Source organism: Anomaloglossus baeobatrachus, chromosome 5 (assembly GCF_048569485.1).
Source record: "Anomaloglossus baeobatrachus isolate aAnoBae1 chromosome 5, aAnoBae1.hap1, whole genome shotgun sequence".
NCBI classification, from domain to species: Eukaryota; Metazoa; Chordata; class Amphibia; order Anura; family Aromobatidae; genus Anomaloglossus; species Anomaloglossus baeobatrachus.
The window spans coordinates 406,958,223-406,968,840 of NC_134357.1; the positions used below are offsets into that span (position 1 = coordinate 406,958,223).

The 10,618-nt window shown below is 43.4% G+C and overlaps 1 protein-coding gene across 1 annotated transcript in view; it reads right to left on the reverse strand.

The window, feature by feature from the left end:
- LOC142310224 (lysozyme C-like) overlaps positions 1-8,126 on the reverse strand; it is a 15,634-nt gene extending 7,508 nt beyond the window's left edge. Inside the window, exons 1-2 of the mRNA XM_075347713.1 lie at positions 7,986-8,126; positions 7,393-7,539 (exon numbers count right to left, since the gene is read on the reverse strand). Of these exons, the coding sequence (XP_075203828.1) occupies positions 7,393-7,539; positions 7,986-8,109 (271 nt within the window). The 5' untranslated portion in view covers positions 8,110-8,126. The remainder of the gene's footprint in view (positions 1-7,392; positions 7,540-7,985) is intronic.
- Positions 8,127-10,618: the final 2,492 nt, after the last annotated feature.

Below are 10,618 nucleotides of genomic sequence, written 5' to 3' on the forward strand. Positions count from 1 at the left end.
GATACACAGTCAAGATAAACTAGGGGCTGCAACCTGTAGCTCTAGGCTTTATTTGTGCCAGTTATCATAATAAGGGGGGACTCTACAACAATGTATTTAGTTATTTTTATACCACTATATAAACGCACATAGCGCCTGTGAATGAAAGCAGTCAGACAGGCTGTCACTCCGGGTGGGGGCGCGTCTGACTGCAACTAATCACAGTTAGACAAACACGACACACTCAAATATGCTTAAAAAATGTGTGAGGTTTTAATATAGAACCACAATAGCCCAGAAGGTACAGGACATGATGGCTAGTTTTTATGACCACACTAACATTTCAGCCAGATGGGCCTTGTTCACATAGTTACTGTCATAGGTGGTTCAGCATGGTATGTTGGTATGAAGGTATGAACAGGCAAAATGCCCGGGCTGTACTCACTGGTACCTTATTTGTAACCTTAATTTGTAACCCTAACCTTAAGAAAAAAAAGTATAAAATCAAAATCCCCCAAAAAATAAAAATATCTAATTAACTGATTAGGTGATTAGGGGGATCATGGAGAGGGGATGATCACAGGGGGAGGGGGGGCAATTAGAAAATTAGGGACGGCTTTATAATAATGTTTATAACTTATTTTTTTTTCTTTTCTGACCGGGAGAGGGGGGCATACTCAAGGGCTGCCATTTATATATCTATGTTAGGTATTTGATCATTGTGGTAGTGTCTATCACAGTGATCAAATGTCAGGAACCAATGATCATGTCAGATGGGAGAGAGATCAACTAGAGGAGGCAGTTCTTGGCAGGTACACGACATATGTGCCTGCCATTTTACAAGCTGGAGAGGTGGAGGAGGACCAGGGGAGGTGAATTCTCTCCTATCTGCAAGCTGGAGAGGTGGAGTGGGACCAGGGGAGGTGATCACTGATTTCTCTCCTATCTGCAAGCTGGAGAGGTGGAGGAGGACCAGGGGAAGTGATTTCTCTCCTATCTGCAAGCTGGAGAGGTGGAGGGGGACCAGGGGAGGTGATTTCTCTCCTATCTGGAAGCTGGAGAGGTGGAGGGGGACCAGGGGAGGTAATTTCTTTCCTATCTGCAAGCCTAAAACACAGGGTAGATAGAGAAGTCGGGTTAGATGCTGCGCTAGAAACCACAAATCCAGGAGATGTGATGAATTCTTTCCTTTATTAACACAGGTCAACGCGTTTCAAAGGCATCTCCGCCTTCTGTCAGTCGCTCTGCAGGCTTCTATGTAGGCTCGACCTCCAGGGAGACTCTCTCACTGGGCTCACTAACCCGGTCCTCGGACCAGCTACATTCGACGGCACCTGCTGTCAGGCCAGAGCCCCAGTAGACTCTGCAACTCCCTGGACTCTCACAGCCCTTTGCTGTCTCAGCATGCCTGAGAGATGGAGGGGGACCAGGGGAGGTGGTTTCTTTCCTATCTGGAAGCTGGAGAGGTGGAGGGGGAACAGGGGAGGTGATTTCTCTCCTATCTGACATGTTTGATCACAAAAAAATTGTTTAAAAGAACAGAGTCCTCAGTGGTTGATACCTTTTAACCCCTTCACGACCGGCCGATTTTTCGCTTTCCGTTTTTTTTTTTTGCCATTCTTTTTCTGAGAGACGTAACTTTTTTATTTTTCAGTCAATATGGTCATGTGAGGGCTCATTTTTTGTGGAACGAGCTGTACTTTTAAATGAAACCATCAGTTTTACCATATTGTGTACTAGAAAATGGCAAAAAAATAATAAATGCTGAAAAATTGCAAAAAAAGTGCGATAGCACTATGGTTTTTGAGATATTTTATTCACTGTGTTCACTATATGGTAAAACTGATGTGTTGGTGTGATGCCTCAGGTCAGTGCGAGTTCGTAGACACCAAACATGTATAGGTTTACTTTTATATAAGGGGTTAAAAAAAAATCGGAAGTTTGTCCGAAAAAAGTGGCGCACGTTTTACGCCATATTCCGTGACCCGTAGCGTTCTCATTTTTCGGGATCTTAGGCTCAATGATGGCTTATTTTTTGCGTCTCGAGCTGACGTTTTTAACGGTACCATTTTTGCGCAGATGCTACGTTTTGATCGCCTCTTATTGCATTTTGCGCAAAAGTTGTGGCGACAAAAAAACGTCGTTTTGGCGTTTGGAATTTTTTTGCCGCTACGCCGTTTACTGATCAGATTAATTGATTTTATATTTTGATAGATCGGGCGTTTCTGAACGCGGCGATACCAAATGTGTGTATATTTTTTATTTTTTTAACCCTTTAATTTTCAATGGGGCGAATGGGGGGTGATTTGAACTTTTAGGTTTTTTTGTTTTTTTTTAATTTTTTAAAACTTATTTTTTAACTTTTTTTTTTTATTTTACTAGTCCCCCTAGGGGGCTATTGCGATCAGCATTCCGATCGCTCTGCAGTATCTGCTGATCACAGCTGGAAGGCTGTAAACAGCAGATACGCTGTCTTTCTCTTTTGCTGTGCCCCGGGCACAGCGAAAGTGAAACCAAGTCAGGTGTAGTACAGGAGTCATCACATGACCCTGTGCTACCATGACAACTATCGGGAGTCACGTGATTGCGGCACGTGACTTCCGGTATCGGGCGGTAAGGTAAATATTACCGCAATCGCGCTTATAATGGCGCTGTCATGTATTGACAGCGCCATATAAGGGGTTAATCGGCACGAGCAGATAACGATTCTGCTTGTGCCTAGCAGGCACACATCTCAGCTGTGAAAATCAGCTGAGATGTGTGCCGATCGCGGCATGCTGTCGCCGGAGGACCGCGGGCAGTAACATTATGTCATTTAGGACGTAATTTTACGGCCCGCGGTCGTTAAGGGGTTAATGGCTAACTGAAAAGATGGTAATAATTGCAAGCTTTCGAGACTACTCAGGTCTCTTCATCAGGCATGGTAAATTGAATTTGTATCAAAATGGAGGATACCAGAATGTACCGCATCTTTATGGACATTAAAAGGTATCAACCACTGAGGACTCTGTTCTTTTAAACAATTTTTTTATCTCTACTGGCTAACACGGTACAAAGATATATTTTACTTGTATGTTTGATCACGTCAGATGAGAGAGAAATTATTTTTTACTAACAATTACATTTTTTTAATGTGATCGCCATTATACGGTGTATACCGGCGAACACATGATCGTGGACTGGAAAAATCGTCCCGGATCGTGATCTCAAGGGTTTAAGCTACCCCTGGTAATTGAAACCCCAGATATTTTCTGTAGAGGTGCTACACACTTTTTATTCTTAGCACTGTTTTAAAACAGTAGTAAGGAATAAGTCCCCTTAACTGATGCCATTTTAAAATGTAATGCAGTCATCAAGGAGTTATCAAAGCTGCTTTGTCTTTTATACTTTCTGTTATTTGGCCTTGATAAAACTTTATTGATATACTTGCGTGTGTTTTTTACCTACTTTTTTTCTGCATCTAATTCAATTCTATGGGAAAAATCTGCACATAAACCCAAAAATTGATATGTTGCGGATTTGAAACACGCACTGCTGGTTAGTTTACATAAAAAAGAATAAAGATAACAAAAAGGCAATGATATTTACCAGTCAAAGTCATAGAAACAAATGCAGGAGGTAACACAGGCACAAAATACTCACAAATCAACCACTCTCAATCCTCCAGTTCATGGAGGGGGTGATTGCCCTGGCTGGAAAATATCATTGCTTTTTTGCTATGTTTATAAATGAATTATCTCGTATTTTTTTTTTTTAATTTCCTTAATTCTTTAACAATGCTTTTTATTTTACTGAGTAAAAAAGAGGCAGTGTCCCCACAGTATGCAAAAACCGCAGTTTGCATCCACTTGTTTGGGGTCACAGTAGAAGGAGGCTCCACTTTACAATGAATGAGGTGGATGTCTCCAGAATCACAAGCTGGCCACTATATACTGTATTAAGTGGTATAATGGCATATTTGCAATGTTCACTCTGCAACATCAGCTGCCAAGCAACATTTTAGTGGGAAAGAATGTAATTTTTCATTCCATTCATTCAAAGTAGCATGAATTTTCTTGTCAAGTAACTAAAGGATGCAACAAAGCCCCCCCAATAAAGATGAAGGCATCACAGGTGCAAAGCACTAATAAGGCCTAAGACACACGGTGAGAAAAACGGTGCGGGTGGAGTGCGATAAAACATCGCATTCCAGTCGGACCAATATTAGTTTGTGTTTCAGCGCACATGAGCGATTATTTTCTCAGCCCTAATCGGACTGAAAAAAAATCGCAGCATGCTGTGACTGTACTGCGATCATTGTTTCTCTCGCAACCATTCAAGTCTATGGGGCGAGAGAAAAATCGCACTGCACTCGCGGTACACCGGTGTACCACGACTGCAGAGCGAGAATCGTAATAGCCGGCTACGGAGAGAGGGAGATAAATCCCTCCCTCCCCTCCTCAGAGCCTGCCCGCCCCCCGCAGCTGAGGTCCGCTCGCACAGTCGGACCTCAGTCGCAGGGACACACGCATGACACCCGGCTCTGTTGTACTGCCAGCGCGAGCCGAGTGTCATGCGAGAGGATCGAAGTAATCCCCGTGTGGCCCCAGCCTTAAGCAACCACTCACAAACTACCATTGCATGGAGGTGGTGATTGCTTAGTATTAAAATTGCATACAAATGGCTTGCATTGGGTGCTGTTCACACATGTAGGTGCACAGTGTCTAGCCTACAGCCTATTGATGATGCCCATACCATTAGACTAGACGGGCTGCCCGCACTATATGAGTGCACCACACAGGAACGGAGACCCCAGTTTACAAGACCTACATTAATGGGCCTGGCTGCATCCTGCATAAAAATATAATGTGGAGAAAATACATATGAGGTATTGGTTGATTTTTTGGCAGAACACAGATGCCCACAACCCAACGTCAAAGGTCCTCATGTCTTGTGGGTCCCTACACTGATATCTAAATAAAGCCAAAAGATCTAATGCACTGACAGAATGCAGCAAAGACCCCCAATATAGATGGAGGCATCACAGGTGCAAAACACTAATGAAGCAACCACTCCCAAACTACCAATGCATGCAGGTGGTTATTGTTTGGTGATAAAATTGCACACAAAATAGACGGGGTGCGTTCACACATGTAGGTGCACAGTGTCTGGCTAGCAGCCTATTAGTTATGCCCATACTATTAGACTAGGCGGGCTGCCCAGCACTATATAAGTGCACTACACCAGAACGGAGACCCCAGATCGTTTGGCCTGGGCAGGTTAAAACTGCTGCTCTCTTGTTGCTGTAAGTAATTGCTGAATTTTTGGAGGAAATTATATTCCTCTTTTTGTTCCTTTTTCTATCATCCTAATAAAATAAAAGCTGATGCTGATGTAAATACAGATATAAAAAATTATACTTATTTTGTATGGTAAGACTATCTGGTTTAGGCCGGAGTCACACTTGTGAGTGACTCCTGCAAGCCTCGCATCGCATCACCCGACCGCACACTCTTCTGACAGGAGCGGGTCGGCTGCATGTATTTCTATGCAGCTGAGAAGCTCCTGTCTGGAGAGTGCGCAGCCGTGCTGGGTTATATGATGCGAGATATGGACAAGTGGGACTGCACCCTTAAGCGGGCTTTGCACGTTGCGACATCGCAAGCCGATGCTGCGATGTCGCACGCGATAGTCCCCGCCCCCGCCGCAGGTACGATATCGTGTGATAGCTGGCGTAGCAAAAATTATCGCTACGCCAGCTTCACATGCACTCACCTGCCCTGCGACCGTTGCTCTGGCCGGCGACCCGCCTCCTTCCTAAGGGGGCGGGTCGTGCGGCGTCATAGCGACCTCACACGGCAGGCGGCCAATAGCGGCGGAGGGGCGGAGATGAGCAGGATGTAAGCATCCCGCCCACCTCCTTCCTTCCGCATATCCTACGGAAGCCGCGGTAACGCCGGTAGGAGATGTTCCTCGCTCCTGCGACTTCACACACAGCGATGTGTGCTGCCGCAAGAGTGAGGAACAACATCGGACCGTCGCGTCAGCGTAATTATGGATTACGCCGCGCTGCACCGATGATACGATTACGACGCTTTTGCGCTCGTTAATCGTATCATCTAGGCTTTACACACTACGATGTCACATGCGATGCCGGATGTGCGTCACTTTCAATTTGACCCCACCGACATCGCACCTGCGATGTCGTAGTGTGCAAAGCCCGCCTAAAGGTTATAAACGTTTAAAGTTTGAAAATTGCTTATTTTCTAAAAAACTATTTCAAATATTTTCTGAAATAAATAGTATAAGAAGCACGTTGAATGTCAAAAAAAGTGGGCTTGGTCAGGAAGGTCAAAATTGACATCTTCCCTAAGCATGAACATTGCAGACATATCACAATATCAGGGATGTAAAGGAGAATGTTTCTCTGTGTGGAGACTGACAACTGGTGAAAGGTGACTTATTGGGCATGCAATGCTCCACTGGGAAATTAAATATGTAAATAACCTCTTCAGATTAAAGAGGATCGGAACGCTAGTGCCACCTATTGGATGTAGCAATCCTAAAAGTCAATATCGCCCCTTTAACGATCCTTGCTACATGACTTTGAATAAGAAGCCAAATGAGACAATCTATTTGCAGACATGTGTTTCAGGATGTTTGCTCCTCATCAGCGTAAACAGGAGATCTGAATTGACTGGATGACAACACTCAAACTGGGGTTCTAAGGGGCAATGTTTCTCCTTGTTGAGAATGTCAAGCCAGTGTAGGAGACTTATGGGCTATGCAATGCTGATCTGGTTATTTAATTATGCATAATGTCTCTTCACAGGGAAGAGGACAGGAACTCTAGTGGCAACTATTTGGGGTAGCAATTCTAAAAGTCAGTATCATCCCTTTAACAAACATGACCACATGACTTAGGCATGAAAACAAGTCAGAGGCCTCTCACCTACCCAAATCTTACCTCCTGCTTTGCCCTGATGAGGGACAAACACTTTGAATCATGTGTCTGCAAATAGTGTCTGGTTTGGCTTCTATCCTAAGAAATGTGGCAAGGCTCAGAGGCAGACATATCAGTGGTGCAACCCGTGGAGTCGCACAGTGGCCTAAGAGGTAAGGGGGCCACTACCACTTCCAAAGCAAGAGGAATTGATAATTAGAATGAGCTATTGAACTGCAAAAGGGACTATATATTGTTCTTGCACAGTGGCCATTTTCTGTCTAAATCCACCAGTGGCCAGGCTCATTAATGTGTCAATATTGACTTTTAATGTTGCTACCCCAATAGGTGGCACTAGAGTCCTGTCCTCTTCCCAGCTGAAGAGGATATTTGCAGATATAAGGTCTGAGCATTTTTGGACAAAAGTTCCTATTACAAGCTACACACACAATAGGAATTGTTTGGAGTCAGAGTATAGAGATGAATCTTACTGTTACAATCCATATTGCATCGATCTTCAGTTTTGAGGTTACAGTCTTTGCAATATTTCCTAGCGCTAATCTGAAAGACACCATAGTGCTCTTTGTCTCCTTTTGGAAGTGGATTGAACTGTGTGGCATGGTGGGCTATGCACATGACTGAAGGAAGAAAAGAACAAACACTGACTAAATAACTTTATAATTAACAATACTCCATTTAAAAGGGACAGATAACAGTTACATAGAAAGATGACGGTGAGATAAATGTAAAAAATAGGGACTTTTAGTACCCCATGCGATAAAAGGCAATACAAGGCTCCACATTTAGCTTCTCTTTTGGATAGATGTATGATAGACAAACAAATAGACACAGGCAGATAGATAGATAATGGATGGATAGATAGATAGATAGATGATGGATGGATAGATAGATAGATAGATAGATAATGGATAGATAATGGATGGATAGATGGATAGATAGATAGATAGATAGATAATGGATGGATGGATAGATAGATAAATAATGGATGGATAGATGATAGATAGATAGATAGATAGATAGATCCAAGTCCACAAAGTATGTATAATATAGAGGTCATTCTTACGTTTTGATGTTGTTAAATCATCCGAGGAATATTGTTTTAGTGTTTTCAACCATTGTTCGCAATTGTCCAATGTCCAGCTGGGAACAGTAAGAGCTGCGAGGATGAGGACAATTATGATCTTCATCTTGATGTGTTGTGGAGACAGATCTGCAGGGTTCATATTTATAGTCATTGCAATGTGGCCACACAATGGTACAGGTAAAGCCCTGAGGCACACGCCGGGTACACACCATTGTATAAACCTTTCACATAAAACTTAGGAACATTCTTTGTTAAAATGAATACAATTTAATACAAATACAATTTGCAAATATTCTCTTACATGGGTGTAAATATCTAAACAAAAGTCCAAAAAGTTGGTAGTACTCCCAAATCTTTGTGTTTCATATTTAATTACACTTTTGTAAGCATAGCTGCCAGACTTCTGCCTTTCTGAGACAAGTAGCTGTCAGACATTTTTAGCACTGGTGTCAAAATGACCAAATGATGGATGTGCAGATAGAAAAGAGTTTGCATTTGCACTTAGGGAAGCAGTAAGTAGCTAGCTTCCTTCAGTAGAGTCCAATGGCCCAAGGTGCAAAGTTTAGACCTAGGCCCCCACCTGCTTGTTGGTCAGATGTATGGGATCTTATAGCGTTCTAGATCCTATAGAAACCTATCTCTTCGCTCCTATAATAATGTCCCCATCCAGTAATAATGTTCGCATCCTGGTCCCTTCCTGTATTAATGTCTGCCATCCTTGGCCCCTTCCTATAATAATATCCTCATCCTGGCCCCTTCCAGTTATAACAGTTATAATGTTCTTTATCCTGGCTTCTTCAAGTAAAAATGTTCCCTATTCTAGATTCTTACTGTAATAGTGTCCTGCATCCTGGCCCCTTTCTGTAATATTCCCTATTCTGACCCTTTTCTGTAATAATGTCGCCCCATTCTGGGCTTATCTCATAAAAATGCTCCCATCCTGACCCCTTCCTGTAATAATGTCATCTTCCCTATCATAGGCCCCTTCCTACATTAATGTATCCAATCCTGGTTCATTTCCTGTAATAATGTTCCCTGTCCTGGCCTAAACTTGTAATAATGTCTCCAATCCTGGCACCTTTCTGTAATAACATTCTCCATTCTGGCCCCTTCTTCTAATAACGCCCAACATTCTGGCCCCTTCATGTAATAATGTCCCCTGTCCTGCCCCCCATCCTATAATGATGTGCCTATACTGTTCACATCTCGTAATAATATTCCCATCCTGGCCATTTTCTGTAAAAACATAAAAAATCATGGGCCCCTTCCTGTAATATATCCCACCCTGGGTCCCTTCCTGTAATATATCCCACCCTGGGTCCCTTCCTGTAATATATCCTCTATCCTGGCATCAACCTGCAATAATGTCCCCGATCCTGGACCCTTTCTGTAATAATGTCCTGTATATTAGCCCTTTCCTATAATAATGTCTTCCATCATGGCCCCTTCCTAATGTTCCCCGATCTGTAATAATGTCCCCATCCTGGCCCCTTCGTTTAATAATTGTTCTTGTCCTGGCCCCTTCCTTTAATAGTATCCCATCTTGGTCTTTTCCTGAAATAATGTCCCCCATCCTGGCACCAACTCATAATAAAATTCCCATCTTTGCCCCTTCCTGTAATAATGTATCTCATTCTGGGTTCTTCCTGTAATAATGTCCCCTATCATGGGCCCCTTCCTGTAATAATGTATCCCATTCTGGGTCCCTTCTTATAATTATGACCCCTGTCCTACCCTCAACCTGCAATAATGTTCCGCATCCTGGGCCCCTTCCAGTAATAATGTCCTTTTTCTTGAGCCCCACCGTGTAATAATGCCCACAATCTATAATAATGTCTCTCATCCTGGACTCTTCCTATAATAATGTCCCTTGTCTTTGCCCCATCCTTTCCCCATTTTGCTTTTCTTGTCCAACGCATTTAAAAAAAAATAAATAAATGATTGTTCTTACCATCCTCCACTGCCACAATGTGTGGTGCCCTTTTTACACAGCTAGTCGAGAGTTCTGAGTCCTTCGGTGGGCAAGCCACGGGTGGAGCATGACGTCACTGCCATGCCCTGCTTGTGATGGGTACACCAACATCACTTGCTAGCCTATGATTGGCCAGCTGCATGTATTGGAGTTCGGGGAGCTGGCAGATCTCTGCACCACAATACATTTCAGCTGAATGTGCTTCCTCAGACACACATCCATCTGAAATAAGTGCTGCCATTAGAGCCCCCCCCCCTCCAGCATGGATACTAAAGGCCCTGTCACACAGAGAGATAAATCTGCGGCAGATCTGTGGTTGCAGTGAAATTGTGGACAATCGGTGCCAGGTTTGTGGCCGTGTACAAATGGAACAATATGTCCATGATTTCACTGCAACCACAGATCTGCCAAAGATTTATCTCTGTGTGGGGCCTTTAGGAAAGAATTACATATAGACTGTTTGCCTGTAGCAGCACCATGGGCTGACAAATTTTGGACTGAGAGGCAATCACAAAGCATTGGCCCTCAAGAAGCTGCAGCAACCCAGCTTAAGCCTGCTTATCTCTGGCTGGCACATTAAGGCTATGTGCGCACAGTGCGTTTTTCGCGGCGTTTTTGCGCGTTTTTCGGGTGCGTTTTT